Here is a 19648-nt window from a genome sequence, read left to right as displayed (position 1 = left end):
AACTGGTACTAGAACCAAAACTCACCAGTTTGATGCAACGACTCAATGAGTTAATAAGTGGAGTATTTGTAATGGCACTTAGAATAGTTACTCTTTCCCACCTGTTTGGGGTTCTCCGGATAAACAAGGGCCCCTGTAACCTTATGGGACGTTCAACCAACACTTGTAGTGGCTGCAAAATGAGCCTCACTTAAGAGTCACCTACCCCAAAAGGAAACACAGGAGGAAGACACAAAACTTAATTTAATAGAAATTTCATTTGTAGTTCTTACATTCTCAGTATGAGCCGAGCTAGAACCCGCTGCCCCACTCGGAACTGGCCCAGTCCTGGGGACAGGGGAGAAAGGAGAGAGGGAGGTCAGAGCTCAGGGCTTAGGAGCCCCATTCTTCCTCAGTGCTGGGGGGCTGGTGATGCCACCCTCTTCTCCTACCACCCCCCTGTGGGATCCAGGAAGGAGAGCAGATGGAATCTTGGGCCTGGGGCTTCTCCTCCACGCCACACCCCACCCTGAGTCCCCAAGTTGGAGGGGAGCTAAGGGATCTGGGGAGATAAGGGGACAGCAGAAAGCAAAGATGTCAAATCAAGAAAGATGAAGGCCAGGGGTGAGGGGTGAAGGAGGATCAGAGACGAAACACCAGTTAAAAAAAAAAACTTTAAAAAAAAAAAAAAAAAGGGAGGGGGAGAACAAAAACAAAATCCACCCCAAATTGGAACCCGCCTGGAAAAAAATGAAAGTTCTCCAGTCTCACAGAGACATTATTTGGCGCGGCCGGCTCTGCGGCAGGAGCACTCAGGCCTCAGTCCAGCCCTGGAGGCGGCGGCGGCGTGGCCCCTACAGCTCATCCTTGGCCTGGCCAGCGGCAGCGTCTTCCTCGTCCTCTTCCTCTTTCTCGTCCTCATCCTCCTCATCCTCATCCTTGTCCTCCTCCTCTTCCTTGTCTGCCTCCTCCTCTTCCTTGCGCTTCTTCTCCTCCTCCTCCTCCTTTAGCCTCTGCTCTTCGTCTTGCTTGTCCTTCATTTGTTTTTCTGCTGCCTGTGTGCAAACCACACACCTCAGGGCCCGGACTCCCTTGGCAGCCCTGCCCACCCCCAAGCCCAAGACTGGACCCTGGTCCCACCTTCGTAACACCCCATGTCTCGTTGCCGAACTCCTCAGCGTATGCTTCGTCGTTGGTGATGAGGAAGTTGTCAAAGATGGTGCCAGACTTGACCTGTAATGGGGCCAGGGAGTAGAGGGGTGGTCGGAAGGGTGGTCAGAGGGGATATACCTGTTGGCCTTGGCCTCGAAAAGGTCTCCCGCCCATATTCCCATAACTACTACACAATGCTACAGTTTAATGTTGCAGTTAAAAAACAGGCTGCCTGGGCTTCCCTGGTGGCGCATTGGTTGAGAGTCCGCTTGCCGATGCAGGGGACGCGGGTTCGTGCCCCGGTCCGGGAAGATCCCACATGCCGCGGAGCGGCTGGGCCCGTGAGCCATGGCCGCTGAGCCTGCGCGTCCAGAGCCTGTGCTCCGCGATGGAAGAGGCCACAGTGGTGAGGGGCCCGCATACCGCAAAAAAAAAAAAACAAAAAACAAAAAACACAAAAAAACACAGGCTGCCTGGGTTCCAACACCAGCTCTGCCATTTCCTGCCTACATGACCTCAGGCTGGTGACTTCAGCTCTCTGCACCTCATTTTCTTCATCTGTAGAAAGGGGTCTCACTCCCTTCTTTAAATATTTCTCTAGTACCTACTACGTGCCAGGCACCATTCTAGGTGCAGAAGGTACATCACTGCACAGAACAGACAAAAATTCAGTCCCTGTGAACCTAATTTTCTAATGGTACTATCTAACCACCTTCTAGGTTGTTGGGGGCAATAAAATGAGTTGGTTCCCGTAGGTACTTGAAAAAGTACCAAGAAGTTAGTAAGTACAACTTCAGAGTGGGTGCTGTAAGAATGCCGTAAGGACAAACCAGGAATTTCTTTAAAAAAAGAAAAAGCACCATTTTGGAGTCAGACCTCCTTTGTCCCTTTCCTCCTGGGTTGACCCTGTGCACTTGAGGTCCTGGGATCCTTCTCTTCCCTCCGTGTCTCACCTGCCATAGATCCAAGCCCAGTACAGCAAAGTTTTCATAGGCGTAGATGTTGCTATCAGGGGAATACTCAGGGTTGTCGATCTCTGGGTGGATCCAAATGCCCTTGTAATCTGGGTTGTCAATCTGTCGGGGCTTCCACTCACCCTGCAGAAGAAGTGAACTGGCGGGTGAGTGGAGATCAGTGCGTTCCCCACTGTGTACCGCCCTGCTCAGAGCCCCAGGCTCACCTTGTACTCTGGGTTCTGAATCACTGGTGGTTCCCACTCTCCGTCCATCTCTTCATCCCAGTCCTCGGGCTTCTTAGCATCCGGGTCAGGAATGTGCTCAGGCTTGTCCCAGTCCTGCAGGTACATTAGGAGGTCAGAGTTGGCCCAGTTGTCCTCCACACCCTCCATGGTGGGGAGCCCCTGCCCAAGAACGAACCTCAGGCTTGGAGTCCGTAGGGTCATCAACCTTGGCTCGCTCGTCCCAGTCTTCAGGCTTTGCAGCATCAGGATCCTTTATCTTCTTGGGAGGCAAGAAATCCCAATCGTCCTCCAGGGAGCCTGACTCCACCTGGCTGTTGTCAATCTTTACCTCATAGGTATTATCAGGCCGCACAATCAGTGTGTACAGGTGTGTGAATTCATCGTCCTGAAGAGAGTGGGAGATCAGTGCCCCGCCCACCAGGCTGGCCTCTGAGCCTTCCCTTACAGCCATTTGTCACCACCCCCAGAGCACACCTTGCAACGGATATCCTTGTTGATCAGCACGTTCTTGCCCTTGTAGTTGAAGATGACATGAACCTTCTTGGTGCCAGGACCACAGATGTCCGGGCCTTGATGAGAAGCAGATCCAGTCAGAACTAGAGATTGTCTACCATTATGAACCCCTCCCCACCCATTTATAAAAAGAAAACTTGGTTCTTAAACTCAGGTCTGTCAAGGTGAAAAGACAAAATTCAGATATCTCTAAGGGACCGTGATTAGGGATTTAAAGAAAAAAAAAAAAATCAGTGCTCTAGAAGTCAGTATCTTTACTTGCAGAATTAGTAAATGCCTACCTTATAAAACCGCGCAAATTAGCAGTCTTAAATCAACGATAACAATATAGAAAGTTGCTACTAACTGTAACTATTTTCTCAGCTTCTCCTCCAAAGAAATGTTTAACCATTTAAGTGTTTTCTATGATCCTAAGACCACTTTTCATGGGCTATAAAGAACTCATGGGGTTTCAAACTCCCTCTAACTAATCAGAGGTCAGCATCAGGGTGGGGCCCGCTCACCAAACATGATGTTGTATTCAGAGTCTCCATGCATGTCTGTCTGGTCCAGACCATCTGGAAATAGCTTCACGTAGCCGCCCCCACAGTCGATATTCTGTTCGTGTTTCACGGTGAACTGTACCACCAGTGTTTGACCCTTATTGGAGAAGGGCTCGAATCTGGCCGACAGAGCATAAAACCGGGCATCCTGGCTTGTCTGCAGCCCTAGCAAGGAACGGTAGTCAGATCACGGCTCAGCAACAACACCCGGGAGACCCTTAAGATGGGAAATACAGACGACTCTCCCTTTCTCCACCTCTTCTACTTCTAGGGATACCCAAACTGTGTGGTGACTAGGGCTTCCTCCAGGAAGTCCTCCTGGATCGGAGCATCCACCCCTAGGCTCTTACCTTTATCTTTCTCCTGGTCACCGTAGAACTTGCCGGAACTGAGAACGAATTTGCCAAAATCTGGTTTGTGTTTGGATTCGATCCAGCGCTCGGTCCATCCGTCTAGGGGACCAAAGGGGCAGGTCAGAGTAGCGGTGCTGAGCACCCCCCACCAAACATCTACCAGGAGCTACAAGCTGCTGGGGGCAAGGAAGGAGATTCCCCCTCCCCCCGACTGTCCCCACCCCAACCTCTAGCTTGACAGCTCTGGTGGTTTAAAAGATCCTCGGGCGAACCCTAACTCCCGCCGCGGAAGACCGCCGCGCCCTCCCCGCTCCCCAGGGACGCAGAAGGAAAGATCGCCTGCGGCTCTAGCCCCTGAAGGCCACTGTGTTGGTCCTCTGAGCAGTAATTACAGGCGACACGCAGATATGGGCTGGGGGGCCAGCCGCGTCGTTAGGACGGCCTCAAGGCGGGACTAGCCGTTACCTCCGTCCAGAAACTGCTCCTTGAAGTAAACGGCGGGTTCAGCGGCGCCCAGGCCAAGAAGGCCGAGCAGCACCAGCACGGGTAGCAGCATGGCGGGCCGAGGGGGCGGCGGCGCGCGGGCCCTTTAAGTCACTCTACCAGCAATAGCTCTGCAGTAGGGACGGACGGTGCAGCCGGCCGTGCGATTTTATAACCGGCCGCCTCTCAAACCAACCTGGTCCGGCCTCTTGGCCCTCCTCTCCCACTTTATCATTGGTCTGTGGCCACAGCTCTGCCTTTCCATTGGACCCTTGTGGGTTCAGCAAGTTAGGCTGTGCCTCGGAACGCTGGGTTCCCAGATGGCCGATTTCTATTGGCCGCACCGCTGGCCAATGAAGGTCGACCACGCGTTGTGGGGGACGCCCACCGGTGTAGTGGGGGCCTCGAGCCCCTCAGGCCCGGTCATGTGACCAGACCTCGGCCCAACCCCGCCCTCGCCCGCTAGCAGCGCTAGAGGTCTAGGCGTTTAAAGAATCCGCGCGCGAGCAGGTGCAGCTGCTTAGAGCTAGGGCCCTGCTCCAGCATCGACTCCACTTATCCCCTCTACAGGGATGGGTAGGCAAGGTTTTCCTAACCTTGTCTACCCTGAATTTGGGGAACCCCACCACTCCGACCCTCTCTCTCTCCATCTCTCTCTCTCTCTCTTGACCCCCGCCCCCCGCCCCGCCAGGATGGGGCAGAGGGCATCGAGCCCTAGGGCTTCACTTCACCCCAGCGCCTGAGCCGTGCAGGCCTGCGGGGGGAGTGCCGGCTCTCTCCTCCGTACGGCCCCTAGTTCCCTGGCAGCCTGTCAGACTGCTGCTGTGTGAGCTGGGGCAAGGCATTTAGCCTCTTTGAAGGCACAGGAGCTCGTGAAAGGCCAAGAGGAGCGACCCCGGCCAGCTGCTGGCCGGCAGAAATGCTTTCAAAGCTTTTAGGGATATCTGGGACAGAGGGAAGGAAGCCCTGAACGGCTCGAAGTTGCGACTATAGGCTGGGTCTCCTACGGTTGTTCACCTTATTGCAGCCTGTCCTTTACCCCTCATCCCCTCCTCAGCCGGTAAATGAAAGGGGTCACAGTCTTGTGGTCTCCCACAAACGGCCTGCTTTTGCAATTAAACGGCTAAAGATGAGAGGGCAGGGGGTTCCGTTGGGGAGGGACAAAATGGGACAGATGGTGGGGAAGATAAGGTCTAAGGGAGGTGGCCAGGACCCCTGAGACTAGAGCCTTCTTAGGAAGGCAGAGTCACATGACTGCAAGTAACACACCAGCTCCCTGCCCCTAGGCTGCAGGAAGGAGGCAGGAGAAGTGGGGCTTTCCCAAACTCTGACCAAATTGGCTCTGGACCTGGGAAGTGGAAGTAAACTGCTGAAGGGGGTGGATCTTGGCAAAAGGGTGGGGAGGGGGTGCTTCCCCTCTAGTGGTGGGGACTCGGAAAAGAGAGGAATTAGGAGTCTTGGAGAAGTTGGGGTTCTGCCCCTTCCCCAAGACAGTATCCAGTATTGCCCAACCTGGTCCTCCCCAACGAGGACCCCCCAAGTCTGGGATGACCACTCTAGGCCTTCCACTGACCTTCCCCCCGCCTTCCCGCCCTTCCACCATGTGTCAGGGACACATGGGCTAGGTGCTGTCTGCCAGAGGGTAGACACTATGCCTGTCTTGTTCACCTCACCATTCCCCCCCGCACCCCACCGTGTCTCCTGCAGCACCAGGCACAGAACAGGCTTAAAACCTACTTGACGTGGGACAGAAGCAAGGAAAGAAGGACTCTTGCTGGAATTAAATAAGCAAAAATGGGGAAAGTGCTTTGAAGCTAAGAAGAGACTTTGAGGGATGCATTCTGAATTTTTATCAGGATCTCACTGTAGGTCCAGCATTGGGGGATATTAGTAACCGCATTTACCACGCTCAAATAACAGTTGTGATGGCTAAATGAGTAGGTGCTTAGAACACCTAACACAGAGTCCACACTCAATTTAGTACCAGCAAGTATTGCATGTGTGTGTGGGTACTATTTCACTTAATTCTCACAGTAACCTGGGCTCATATCATTTCCATCCAAGCGAGGAAACTGAGGCACAGAAAGATTAAGTGATTTGGCTGAGGGACAAAAATGGCAGATCTGGGATTAGAACCTACTTGTGCTGTCTAATGTAGTCTCCACTGGCCACATGTGATTATTGCCTTTTGAAATGCAGCGGCTGTGAAGTAAGCTGTAAGTGGAAAATATACATCAGAATTTGAAGACTTAGTGTGAATAAATAAGGTAAAATATCTCACTAGTAGTTTTATATTAAGTGTTGAAATGATAATGTGGACATTTTAGGTTCTATAAATTCTTCAGATAAATTTCACCCCTTTTGTTTTTAACGTTGCTACTAAAATGTGTAAAATTACATTTCTATCTCGAAATATATTTCTTGTTTTGTCTTGGCCAAGCTGCGGCATGCTGACCAGGGATCAAACCCGTGTCCCCTGCAGTGGAATAGTGGAGTCCTAACCACTGGACCACCAGGGAATTCCCAGTATCTTGAATTATATTTCTATAGGACAGCACTGATCTATACTACAAATTATTTTCCTGACATTGGTCTACTCAGAGCAGGGGTATGGGGAGGAGGGGGCAGGTTCTGGAGTGTTTATAATTTCTGACACTGTCCACCAGCTCCTTGCAGAACCTTGGGCAAGGCATACCACCCTCCAAGCCTCAGTTTTCGCATCTGTGAAATGTATATTATATCAGTATCTACATCATACAGTTTTGGGGAAAATGAAGTAAGACACCTGAAGCACTTAGCACTGGGCTGGGCACAGGGGAGAACGTCCATACAGGTTAGCTGCAACCTTGACTATATTATTCAATAATATACTATTATTGAGTCCTTCTCCCCTCTATAAATAGGGTTGGTCCCTACCCAGACTCCCTTTTAAAATTTAAAAGTAGTTGACATCAGGGACTTCCCTGGTGGTGCAATGGTTAGGACTCCGTGCTCCCAATGCAGGGGGCCTGTGTTCGATCCCTGGCCAGGGAACTAGATCCCACATGCATGCCGCAACTAAGGAGCCCTGGAGCCACAACTAAGGAGCCCATGTGCTGCAACCAAGGAGCTGGAGAGCTGCAACTTAAAACCCAGTGCAACCAAATAAATAGATTTTTAAAATAATAATAGAAAAAATAAAAGTAGTTGACATCAGCAGGATGACTATATCTGGAGTCCACCACCCACAGCCCTCCTGTGGGGGTAAGAAAGAATCCCCAAGGGAGGACTGGTCTGAGGCCCAGAGAGGGGGAAGTCCAAGGTCACACAGCCCCTGCTGGTGAGGCTGGGTGAAGCTTAAAACAGTGCTGTGAGTCTGTCTTTGATGGTATTAATTTGACCTCTCTGGTCAACAAGAAACCACCAGTCCAGCCAGTACTGGGTCCCTAACCCCCTCTTAAGTTCAAGTGACACGCTCAAGATGGCGGCACCCGAGCCCTGCAGCATAGTCTGCCACACTCAAGATGACGGTGTACGCCCCCCGGCGCCGGTTCCGGTTCCGGTTCCGGTTGTTCTGGCCGCCGGCAGGCGCACGCCGAGCGCCCTGGGAGCAGTCATGGCAGACGGTCCGGTGGCGGAGGTGCTGCTGCAGCGGCTGGAGGCGGCCGATGGCGGCTTGGACAGCGCTGAACTGGCGGCCGAGCTGGGCGTAGAGCATCAGACCGTGGTGGGCGCCGTGAAGAGCCTGCAGGCGCTGGGTGAGGTGAGCTGGGCCGGTGATGCCGGGCCTCCTCGCTTTTGCACCTGCGGTTCCCTTGCCAGGAGGGCTCTGCCTCCAGGCCAGATTATCTCAGGCCTGGTTAGGAGTAATTGTATGTGTCCCGCCCAGGGTGCGCGGGGGGGAGTCAGGACCGAGTGAGGGCCCCGGGGTACGGATGTTCCTCATGCAGTAAACGTCCATTGAGGCATGATCAGTGTTGAGGGGGTGGAGAGGAGAATGGTGGACCAGAAAGACGCAGTCGCCGCCTTCACGCAGGCTGCGGTATACTGGATATACTCAAGTGACCGGAGTGATGGAGGAAGCACGGGGCACTCAGAGGTGTTAGCAGACCCAGGCTTGAGGATCAGGGAGAGTATCCCAAAGGAGATGACAGCTGAGTCGGCTTTCTGCATTGAGTAGAAAAGCCATGGCACTTTAAGGAACAGTGGGGTAGGGAGGTGGCACAAGTGGTGAGAGAGACCCAGCAGAGCCAGATTTTGCGAGGCCTTGTAGGTCTTTATCTCACAGGGGTACTGGGGGGCCATGGCAGGAGCTAGAGCCAATGAGATGTGTGTACTGCCTACATCACTCTTGGAAAGGATCGGTGCGGGCAGGACTGGAGGCAAGGGGGCAGTGGCAGAGGCTGGCACATCCCCAAACTACAGGGTATGGTCCCTGGCTGTAGGGAGGCAGCTGGAATGGAGAAGGGATTCAGGTGAAAGAATGAAATAAGGTTCATGGAAATGTAGGGGTAGCTCGGATGAAGCCCAGCCTTCTGACTTGGACAAGGGAAGGGTGATGGAGCCAGAGGGGGAGGATGCTGACCAACCCGTGGGTCACCCAGCAGGCTGGATCCATGAGGCTAGGACTCAAAAAACATAGCTGAAAACATCAAACTTACATGATGTGCCCTGCTCTGGCCTCAGATTTATTCCTCATCCAATCTTTGATGTGACCTTCAGTTGATGGCACTGTTATTATCCCCATATTGCAGATGTGACAACTTCTAAGCACTGGTCAGAATCTTGATCAGTGTCACTAGAAGGAACAGGCAAACCTGGATTTGAAGCCTGAGGTCGTCAGTGCAGAAAGGGATTGAAGCTATGGTGTATGGGATGACAGTACCTTGATGGATGTGAAAGTGACATTTGTGTAGGCTACTGAGGGTTAAGTGTTGGCAGTTTAATGGGGTTCATTGTAAGGATGATGACGATGATATTAATGTAGTAGTAGTTATATTTATGCAGCATTTGCTGCATACTAAGCGCTCTGCATCCTTTCTGTGTATTAATTTAGTTACTCAAAACAACTCTCTGAGGTAGAACCCACCACACCCTTCTCTCATGGATAAGAAAATTTGCTCAGGGACGTTAAGCAACTTTCCCAAGGTCACACAGCAAGAGAGGAGCAGAGCTAGGAATTAAAACGAAAGGGGAGCCTAGGGTTCCTGTGTGTAATGTGGGCAGCCTGGGTTCTTCTCTGACGTCTGGCTACACTGAGATGCATGTAAGTGTGGAAATAAATCATTTCACCCGAGACTTTAAAAAAATCTTTCCCAGGTTCAAAAGTGATAGGATTTGTTCTTTGCCAGGCAGGTAATACCCTCAGTACTTTACCTCACTCTGGGAGGTGTGAATCATTTTTGTCATTTTTCCCATGTCACAAAAGATCTACTGAGGCTCAATGAGGCTAGATCACTCCGCTGGGAAGTGGTACAGCTGAGAGGCAAAGCTGGCATCACAGGCTGTTCTTTGACCCGCGTCCCCAGTGCTGCGGCAAGGGGGTGCCTGGACCTGAACCCTGTCCCTGCCCGTGTCCCCCTGTTTTCCTACAGATAATCGAGGCTGAGCTGCGTTCCACCAAGCGCTGGGAGCTTACCGCTGAGGGCGAGGAGATTGCCCGGGAAGGCAGCCATGAGGCCCGGGTGTTTCGCAGCGTCCCCCCAGAGGGCCTGCCCCAGAGCGAGCTCATGGTAGGAGTCTGAGTGGGCAGGGCCTAGGGAGGTGTTGGGATGAGGGCGACCCTTGTGTCCCCCTCACTGCAGCCTTGCTCCCACAGCGACTGCCCAGTGGCAAGGTGGGCTTCAGCAAGGCCATGTCCAACAAGTGGATCCGAGTGGACAAGAGTGCTGCCGACGGGCCCCGGGTGTTCAGAGTGGTGAGTCCCTGCCGGGCGGTAGTTGGACAGGTAGTCGGACAGTTGGGCCCCCTGCCCTCACAGCCCCTCACGCCCATCACTGTGGCAGGTGGATAGCGTGGAGGATGAGGTGCAGCGGCGGCTCCAGCTGGTCCAGGGTGGACAGGCCGAGAAGCTGGGAGAGAAGGAGAGGAGCGAGCTCAGGAAGAGGAAGCTGCTGACTGAAGTGTGAGTGGGTGCCGCCCCCCCGGCTCACACCTGTGTCACCTGCATGGCCCTGGAGCAGAAGGGGAGCCGTTCTGCCCACACTGGGCCAGGGTGCTATCAGTCTCCTCCCAGCCTCCCTTCACACTGTGGTTGTCGAGCACGCACGCCAGGCTCATGCCGTGTCAGGGCCTTTGCCTCTGTTGTGCCTTCTGCTGAGAAAGAGCTTCCTGCTCTTCTTCAAAGCAAGTTCTGACATCAAACCTCTGCTCATGTGTCACCTTAGAGAGGCCACCCTGACACCCTTTCCTCCCTTCAAATTCCATAAAAGTTCCTCACTCCTGGCCTCCATCCCTTGTGCCCTATTGACTTCCTTTACAGTCCTAAGCACTGTCTGAAAGTTTATGACTGCTGGGACCTGGACAGGCTGGGGGCTCTGCCCTCACAGAGCTGACGACTTCTTTGAGCAGACGTAGCAGTGGCCTAGCAGTTATAAGAACGCAAACTGGGAATTCCCTGGTGGTCCAGTGGTTAGGACTCTGAGCTTCCACCGCAGGAGGCCTGGGTTCGATCCCTGGTTAGGGAACTAATATCCCATGTGCTGCATGGTGTGGCCAAAAGAAAAAAAAAAAGACTGGAATAGGGCTGCCTGATTCAAGTCCCAGCTCTGTCATATGCTAGCTGTGTGACCTTGACCAAGTCACCTGATCTGTCCAAGCTTCTGTTTATGCATGTGTAAAATGGCTCCTTTTCACACAGGATTATGGGGTGATTTTATGGAGCAGAGCCTAGTGTGGAGTAAACTCTCTAAACTTGACCTATTATTATCACTCCCAGCTATATGCCTAGTGCCTTGAATAGACCCTGGTACACATTAGGTTCTCAGTAAATGTTTGTTGAATGAGTAACTGCATGAACATAGGGATGTAGGTCGGGGCCAGCTAAGAGGATTCTGGAGATGGTAAGTGTCAGGAAGGAAATACAGCAGAATGACTTGGTGGGTGACTTTGGGGTCAGCATCAGATGGGAGGTCAAGGGAAACCACTTGGAGGAGGTAACAGCGTTGTCCTCTGGCCTCAGGAACCTGAAGACCTACTGGGTGAGCAAAGGCAGTGCCTTTAGCACCAGCATCTCCAAGCAGGAAACAGAGCTGAGCCCAGAGATGATCTCCAGGTAGGGGGTAGCCCCAGAGCTGGGGGCCGATGGGGGTGTGGTAGGCAGCCCCCACCAGACCCATGTACCCTGCATCTCCCCATAGTGGCTCCTGGCGGGATCGGCCCTTCAAGCCCTACAATTTCTCGGCCCATGGCGTCCTCCCTGACAGCGGCCACCTGCACCCCCTGCTCAAGGTCCGCACCCAGTTCCGGCAGATCTTCCTGGAGATGGGGTAAGCATGGGGCCAGGGGTGGGGCTAGCCCACCTGCTTGGCACAGGCAGGGCAGTCAGGCTGTGTCTCCCACCAGGTTCACCGAGATGCCGACCGACAATTACATTGAGAGCTCCTTCTGGAACTTTGACGCACTCTTCCAGCCCCAGCAGCACCCAGCACGGGACCAGCATGACACCTTCTTCCTGCGAGGTGGGTGGGCCCCGCTGCGCCATCAGAGGTGCCAGGACTGGACAGAACCTTTTGGGGTGGCATACCGTTTTACAGGATAAACTCCATCCTCCTCAGTGTGGCCGACAAACCTGTGTGAGCTGCTATCATCAACTTCGGTTATCTTCTTCCACCTCCCCTCCTGCCCACCTCAGGGCCTTTGCCCGTGCTGTGGCTTCTGCCGAGAACTGTCTTCTCCCAGGTCTTCATGGCAGGCTCTGGCATGAAGCTTCTGTTCACATATCACCTCAGAGAGGCCACCCTGACATGCCCTTGTCCCCCCAAGTTCTAAAAGCTCCTCACTGCTAGTCTTCAACATTGCTTCCCAGTTCTTTTTTTCTTCCACAGTCCTTAGTGCTCTCTGAAATTGAATGACTTTCCAAAATGGTTGTTGTTTCCCCCACCAGCAGGGCAGATGAGGCTGTTGGGTGCCTGTTACCTGGCCAGGAGCAGCAGCGCCATTGTCATCATTTCAGCATCCAAAACTTGCTGAGCCATGGGACTTCCCTGGTGGCCCAGTGGTTAGGGCTCTCCGCTTCCGCTGCAGGGGGGCGCAGGTTTGATCCCTTGTCAGGGAAGTTCCACATGCCATGTAGTGTGGCCAAAAAAAAGAAAAAAGAAAAAAAATATATATATAAAACTTACTGAGCTGTCACTGTCCTAATCTTTCCACCAACTATAGGAAGTAGACTGTTAGCCCTGGTTTGCAAATGAGGAAATTAGGTCTCAGAGAGGGGACATCACTTGCCCAGGGTCGCAGCTTATAGGCGGTGGGGCTGGGATTTGATGTCAGGCTTTTCAGGTGCACTAAAATTGTGTCTCTGGAAGGGACTCATAAGAACTTGCACATTCGTACAGCATAGAGTCTGCACCTATGACTGAGCTCCTGTGTGCCAAAGTCTCTGTGAAACACCTGGGTCACAGCCAGGAATGAGACAGAAATCCTTGCCCTGATGAGGCCCGCATATCCTGGTTGGGTGAGATATGCATTTAATTCTAAGTAAGCTGTAAACCCGGCAATGAAAGATGGCAGTAAATGTGATGGGGGAATTGACGTTATGTTGGTGGGGGAGCACGCTGTCAATTTAAGTTAAAGGCCGCGGGCTTCCCTGGTGGCGCAGTGGTTAAGAATCCGCCTGCCAATGCAGGGGACACGGGTTCGAGCCCTGGTGCGGGAAGATCCCACATGCCTCGGAGCTACTAAGCCCGTGTGCCACGACTACTAAACCTGTGCTCTAGAGCCCACGAGCCACACCTACTGAAGCCCACGTGCCCAGAGCCCGTGCTCCACAACAAGAGAAGCCCGCACACTACAACGAAGAGTAGCCCCCGCTCGCCGCAACTAGAGAAAGCCTGCGCACAGCAATAAGACCCAATGCAGCCAAAAATAAATAAAATAAATAAATTTATTTTAAATTAATTAAATGAAGGCTGCTTGGGACTTCCCTGGTGGCGCAGTGGTTAAGATTCCGCCTGCCAACGCAGGGGACACAGGTTCAATGCCTGGTCTGGGAAGATCCCACATGCCGCTGAGCAACTAAGCCCGTGCGCCACAACTACTGAGCCTGCACTCTAGAGCTTGCAAGCCACAACTACTGAGCCTGCATGCCACAACTACTGAAGCCCGTGCTCTGCAACAAGAGAAGCCACCGCAATGAGAAGCCCGTGCACCGCAACGAAGAGTAGCCCCCGCTCGCCGCAGCTAGAGAAAGCCCGCCACAGCAATGAAGACGCAACGCAGCCAAAAATAAATTAATTAAAAAAAAAAAGTCTCCGTGCTCCCAATGCAGCGGGCCCGGGTTCGGTCCCTGGTGAGGGAACTAGATCCCACGTGCATGCCGCAACTAAGAGTTCGCATGCTGCAACTAAGGAGCTGGTGAGCCACAACTAAGAGGCACACCTGCCACAACTAAGGAGCATGCCTGCTGCAACCAAGACCCGATGCAACCAAATAAGATAAATAAATTTTTTTTTTTTTTTTTGCGGTACGCGGGCCTCTCACTGTCGTGGCCTCTCCCGTTGTGGAGCACAGGCTCCGGACGCGCAGGCTCAGCGGCCATGGCTCATGGGCCCAGCCGCTCCGCGGCATGTGGGATCTTCCCAGACCGGGGCACGAACCCATGTCCCCTGCATCGGCAGGCGGACTCTCAACCACTGCGCCACCAGGGAAGCCCCAATAAAATATTTTTAAAAATAAAATGAAGGCTGCTTAAGCAAAGATGGAAGGAGGTCAGGGAGGGAGCTATGCCTGGGGAAGGAAAGTTCCAGGCAAAGGGAATGGCCAGTGCAAAGGCCCTGAGGCTGGCACATGCCTGGTATGCTCACAGATCAGCAGGGAAGGCCTGTGGCTGGAGGAACTGATCAGTTAGGAGTGGGAGGAGAGAATTCCCCAGCAGTCCAGTGGTTAGGACTCTGCGCTTCACTGCCTAGGGCACAGGTTCGATCCCTGGTTGGGGAACTAAGTCCTGTGCAGGATGGCCAAAAAAAAAAAGAGGAAATGGGACCACGGAAGGTTCTGGGCAGAGGAGAGTTGTGACTGACTCAGGTGTTCCCAGGTACCCTCTGGCAGCTGTGGAGGGCGGGGGAGGGAGCTGCCTGTGTCACTATCTGTTTTCAGTGCGGTGGCTATTTGAGAAATGCTCCTTGACTGACCAGATGTTGCTCTGTCCTGCCCAGATCCAGCCCAGGCCCAGCAGCTCCCAATGGACTACGTCCATCGCGTCAAGCGGACCCACTCTCAAGGCGGCTACGGCTCACAGGGGTAAGGCAGGACCCAGGACTTTGGGTCCTGGGCAGGACACCCAGGGGTGTCGGGGGAAAGAGGTTGGGGGCCGTGAGCTGCATCATGGACTTCCTGTATGTCCCTCTGAAGGTACAAATACAACTGGAAACTGGACGAGGCTCGGAAAAACCTACTGCGCACCCACACCACGTCGGCCAGCGCCCGCGCCCTCTACCGCCTGGCCCAGAAGGTGTGGCAGGGCTTGGGCAGCGTTGGAGGGGCCAGGGCTGACATGCTGACCTTCTCACCCATGCCCGGGCTTGGCCTGCCTCTCATCTCCAGAAGCCCTTCACAGCGGCCAAATACTTCTCCATTGATCGTGTGTTCCGGAATGAGACCCTAGATGCCACGCACCTGGCCGAGTTCCACCAGATCGAGGGCGTCGTGGCTGACCACGGCCTCACGCTAGGCCACCTCATGGGCGTCCTGCGGGAGTTCTTCAGCAAGCTGGGTGAGCAGGCGGGCTGGGGTGGGCAAGCAGGAGGATGCCTTGGTCGTCAGCCTGACCCTCCCCCTTTGCCCCTCTCCTCCCCCTTTGCCCCACCCCCACCCCCACTCTGTTTGGCTGCCTCCCCACCCAGGTATCACCCAGCTGCGTTTCAAGCCGACCTACAACCCTTACACCGAGCCCAGCATGGAAGTGTTCAGCTACCACCAAGGTCAGGTTGGAACCCAGTACTGGGACAGGGAGGGAGGTCTCAGGCTGCCCATGGCTCAGCCCAGGTCCCCGTCACTGCCAAGCCCACACCCCACCTCCCAAGCTAACTGCCAGGCCCAGTACCACCCACACAAGCCGCCCCATCGTTCTCCTGCCTTCACAGGCCTGAAGAAGTGGGTGGAGGTTGGAAACTCTGGGATCTTCCGCCCCGAGATGCTGCTGCCCATGGGGCTCCCTGAGAATGTGTCAGTCATTGCCTGGGGCCTCTCCCTTGAGCGGTGAGTACCCAAACCACTTAGGGTATTGGCTGCCTTACTCAGGTGGCTTGCCAGGCGTGGGGGCCTGCAGACTTTCAGCCCCATTCATTCGTTCATTCATTTGAGAAACCCTTAGTGAGCACCTGCTGTGTACTGAGTCCTGTGCTGTGATTATGACATACACATCTCTACTTCCATGAAGCCAGGGGTGCTAGTGGAACACAGAGGATGATAATTAGCGAGGTAAATAACAAGTAAAGCTTAAAGTATGTCCAAAAGCAGTGTTATAGAGAAAACACAGCAGGGAGGGCTAAGGAGATGTCAGGGAAGGCCTCTCAGAGGAGCTGGCATCTGAGCAAAGACTGAACGTGGGTGAATTGGTAAGCCGTGAGGATATCTGGGGAATGGCGTTCCAGGCAGAGGGAATAGCCAGTGCAAAGGCCCTGAGGCTGGAGTGGGCCTGCTGTGTTTGGAGAACACTAAGAAGGCCAGTGTGGTTGGAGGGAATGAGTGAGTGAAGGTGGAGAATGGGAGGAGATGAGGGTGGGGAGGTGACAGGACAGGTTGAGCAGGGCCTTTTGAGCCCCAGGAAGGACTTGGGCTTTTACTCAAGGAAGGTGATAAGAGAGGTTCTGATCAGAAGAGAGCATGACCTGACCTCATGTTAAACCATGTCATGTCCCCCCTCCCAAGCCCGACAATGATCAAATACGGCATCAACAATATCCGGGAGCTGGTGGGCCACAAGGTGAACCTGCAGATGGTGTACGACAGTCCCCTGTGCCGCCTAGATGCCGAACGGGGGCCCCCGTCGACACAGGAGGCCGCATGACACGAACCGCCCTGGATAGGCCGCCTTCCCCAAGACCCTGCTGCCCTTTGCATCCCTGCCAGTGACCCCCTTGTACTTACGAGGCCTCTGTGAGGCCAGTCCCCCTGCCCCTGGTATCTCCTCTTCCCCACTGGCCCCAGGGTCCCAGGGACAGGGGAGCGGGTAGCAGGTTCATTCTGTTGTCCACCTGTGAGGGTGGGCCTTGGGGAGCCCTGCAGACCAGCTGCTGGCTAATAAAGTGGGCACTTGCCCTCATCTGGTGCCTTTCCTTAGGGGTGGAGGGGTGCTGGAGCCCCGGGTGTGAGGCGTGGTGGGTTGGAGGTCTTGGATCTTCAGGAACCCCTGGCCAGCCTGAGCCAGATCCCTCCAGGGAAGACTAGCTCCATCAGGCATTTACTGATTTACCTCCTGGTGCCAGGTTCTTCTAGGTGAAGGGAACAGAACCCCCTACCCCTGTGGAAGGGGCATTTGGGAAGGGGAGGCCAAGGCGGGCGTCGGGGCCCCAGGAGTCAGCATTCCCACCAACTGGGAGCCAGCATTGGTGGGGTGGGGCGTATAGCAAGCTAAGCCTTTAAAGCTGCCCTTTTTGTTTTTTTAAGAGCAGTTTTAGGTTCATAGCAAAATTGAGTGGAAGGTAAAGGGATTTCCTATAAACCCCCTGCCTTGACACATCATAATGACCCAAAGTCCATAGTGTACATTACAGTTGATTCCCTGTGTTGTATGTAGGTTTGGACAAACGTATGATGACGTGTATTCATTCACTATTATGGTATCATAGAGAGTATTTTCACTGCTCTGAAAGTCCTCTGTGCTCCACACATTCACCCCTTTCTCGTCCCCCTAAAATTACTACTCTTAAAAAAAAAAAAAACTCAAGGATTTCAAATGAGCCCAGAATAGAGATGAATGAGTAGGATAAAGCTCCATGAACCCACCACTCACACTGGACAGTGAGCAGCATCTCACACCTGTTTCTATGGGAATATTTCAAAGCCAATCCAAGTCACCACGTCGCTCAGCGCAGATCTTCAGGGGCAGCACGCTTTTGGAAACAGACAATTTTTTATGTAACCATGAGGCCACTTTTATACCCAGGGCAGTTGGCAGTCAGCTGAGACCATGGGTTTTGCTGGTCCCAGGGCCTGGGGGCACCAATCTTCCAAGGGCTCCTCACTCAAATCTTTTGTTTATTTATAATTAAATAATCCAGGAATACAGAAAAATATTCCTTCATTCAATAAATGTACACCTTTATTTTTTTAGTTTTTTAATTGAGGTATGGTTGATTTGCAATGCTGTGCCAATCTCTGCTGTACAGTGAAGTGACCCAGTTATACACATATAGACATTCTTTTTTAGTATTTTTTTTTCTTTCTTTTTTTTTTTTTTTTTTTTTTTTTGCGGTACGCGGGCCTCTCACTGTTGCGGCCCCTCCCGTTGCGGAGCACAGGCTCTGGATGCGCAGGCTCAGTGGCCATGGCTCACGGGCCCAGCCGCTTCGCGGCATGTGGGATCTTCCCGGACCGGGGCACGAACCTGTGTCCCCTGCATCGGCAGGCGGACTCTCAACCACTGCGCCACCAGGGAATCCCTCTTTTTTAATATTCTTTTCCAGTATGGTTTATCATAGGATATTCAATATAGCTTCCTGTGCTATACATTAGGACCTTGTTGTCCATTTGTTCTAAATGTAATAGTTTGAAACGTGCATCTCTTAAGTGCCAGCAGTGTTCATGAGCTGAAGACCCAGCAGTGGGCAAAGCTGGCTCAGGTCCCTGCCTTCAGGAGCTGACGTGGGGTGGGGGTGGGGAGGGACCTGGGGAGGCATGAGAGACAGGATGAACAGATAAAGAAATGGGGGAGGGGTAGAAGCCATGTAAAAAGTAAAGGCTGGTGAGGGTGAAGCATGTATAATATGAAGCATAATACAGTAAACACCCAAGAATCCACCCCTAGTTCATTCGAATCTGAGCATAGATTATATTTGCTTTGGATCTTTCATTTTTTAGATCTGTGCGACTAATGGTTTGAAGACCCTATGAGCTTGTCCTAGTTTCTTTTGCCCCCAGCCCACTAAGGTTGCCGCCTCCTGAATTTGGTATTTATTATTCTCATGTGCTTTTAAACTGTTGCTACTTATATGTGTCACTTTAACAGGACACGGTTTCAATTTGCATGTTTTCAAATGTTACACAGACTGTGCACCATAAAAGTCATCCTGCATCTTCTGTGTTGCCTTTGTTTTGGTTTGGTGCCAGTGTGTTTGTGTATGCATGCTTAAAAGTAAGTCTGAGGGGCTTCCCTGGTGGCTCAGTGGTTGAGAGTCCGCCTGCCGATGCAGGGGACACGGGTTCATGCCCCGGTCCGGGAAGATCCCACATGCTGCGGAGCGGCTGGGCCCGTGAGCCGTGGCCGCTGAGCCTGCGCGTCCGGAGCCTGTGCTCCGCGACGCGAAAGGCCACAGCAGTGAGAGGCCCGCGTACCGCAAAAAAAAAAAAAAAGTGAGATTTTTCCCAGTAGATAATCCTCAACTCTTCAAATCTGATGCTGCAGGAAGATGCATCTCGCATAACTTGTAGCTTTGCCACAAGATACTGTTAGCCACTGTTTATTAAACTCTTAATGTGTTCCAAATGTTTATCCCTGAAACTCTTATAATAGTCTCATGTTTTAGATTTTATCACCTTGCTATTAGACAAAGATGGGTTTTGAGAGTGAGTGGCAGTTTAATGATCACCCCCATTGGGAAGAGCCCAGATTGAAACCCAGTTCTCCAGAACGTAGGTGTTAAGGTGTGTGCTCTAGTGTGTGGCCAGGGACAGAGCCCTGCACAGAAGGGCTGAGCGATGTGAGCAGATTCCCACTGCCTCCCTTTCGTGAGCAATGTGACAGGTGTCCCGAAGCGGAGCTCCATCTCCTTCTCAGTCAGTTGGGACAAAGTCCCAACCCTTCATCCTTCACCCACTGCTTCCCCCAAGCCCTGCTCGCGCCACCAGGCCTGGCTACTCCTCAAAGGCACTGAGCTTGCTCAGACCTCAGGGCCTTTGGCCAACCATTTCAAATCCTTTGCCTTTTTTTTTTTTTTTTTTTGCGGTACGCTGGCCTCTCACTGTTGGTGGCCTCTCCCGTTGCGGAGCACAGGCTCCGGATGCGCAGGCTCAGCGGCCATGGCTCACGGACCCAGCTGCTCCGCGGCATGTGGGATCTTCCCGGACCG

General features: G+C 53.0%; 2 protein-coding genes across 4 annotated transcripts; one reads left to right on the top strand and one right to left on the bottom strand.

The window, feature by feature from the left end:
• Positions 1-225: 225 nt before the first annotated feature.
• CALR (calreticulin) lies at positions 226-4367 on the bottom strand. The gene is made up of 9 exons (XM_004311395.3): positions 4206-4367; positions 3738-3839; positions 3349-3552; positions 2807-2901; positions 2508-2717; positions 2312-2425; positions 2085-2228; positions 1120-1212; positions 226-1034 (listed from the first exon to the last, which is right to left on the bottom strand). The coding sequence occupies exons 1-9, from the start codon at positions 4294-4296 to the stop codon at positions 834-836; spliced, it is 1254 nt and encodes a 417-aa protein (XP_004311443.2). The 5' UTR covers positions 4297-4367; the 3' UTR covers positions 226-833.
• A 3416-nt stretch (positions 4368-7783) lies between these two features.
• Positions 7784-16683, top strand: FARSA (phenylalanyl-tRNA synthetase subunit alpha). 3 transcript variants are annotated; one of them, XM_073803162.1, is made up of 13 exons: positions 7784-7965; positions 9797-9934; positions 10021-10119; positions 10208-10326; positions 11383-11475; positions 11561-11689; positions 11766-11881; positions 14576-14660; positions 14772-14871; positions 14964-15132; positions 15263-15340; positions 15799-15839; positions 16290-16683. In XM_073803162.1, exons 1-13 carry the CDS (start codon positions 7819-7821, stop codon positions 16491-16493), a joined length of 1518 nt encoding a protein of 505 aa, XP_073659263.1. In that variant the 5' UTR covers positions 7784-7818; the 3' UTR covers positions 16494-16683. The 3 variants fall into 3 exon arrangements, with proteins under 3 accessions (XP_073659263.1, XP_019786318.2, XP_019786317.2); XM_019930759.3 differs by lacking the exon at positions 16290-16683 and adding an exon at positions 15503-15617 and having other exon boundaries at positions 15733-15834; XM_019930758.3 differs by lacking the exon at positions 15799-15839 and adding an exon at positions 15503-15617 and having other exon boundaries at positions 7786-7965.
• Positions 16684-19648: the final 2965 nt, after the last annotated feature.

Source organism: Tursiops truncatus, chromosome 3 (assembly GCF_011762595.2).
Source record: "Tursiops truncatus isolate mTurTru1 chromosome 3, mTurTru1.mat.Y, whole genome shotgun sequence".
Classification (NCBI taxonomy): domain Eukaryota; kingdom Metazoa; phylum Chordata; class Mammalia; order Artiodactyla; family Delphinidae; genus Tursiops; species Tursiops truncatus.
Note: the sequence above shows the minus strand (reverse complement) of the source record. Positions and strands in the feature narration are given on the sequence as shown.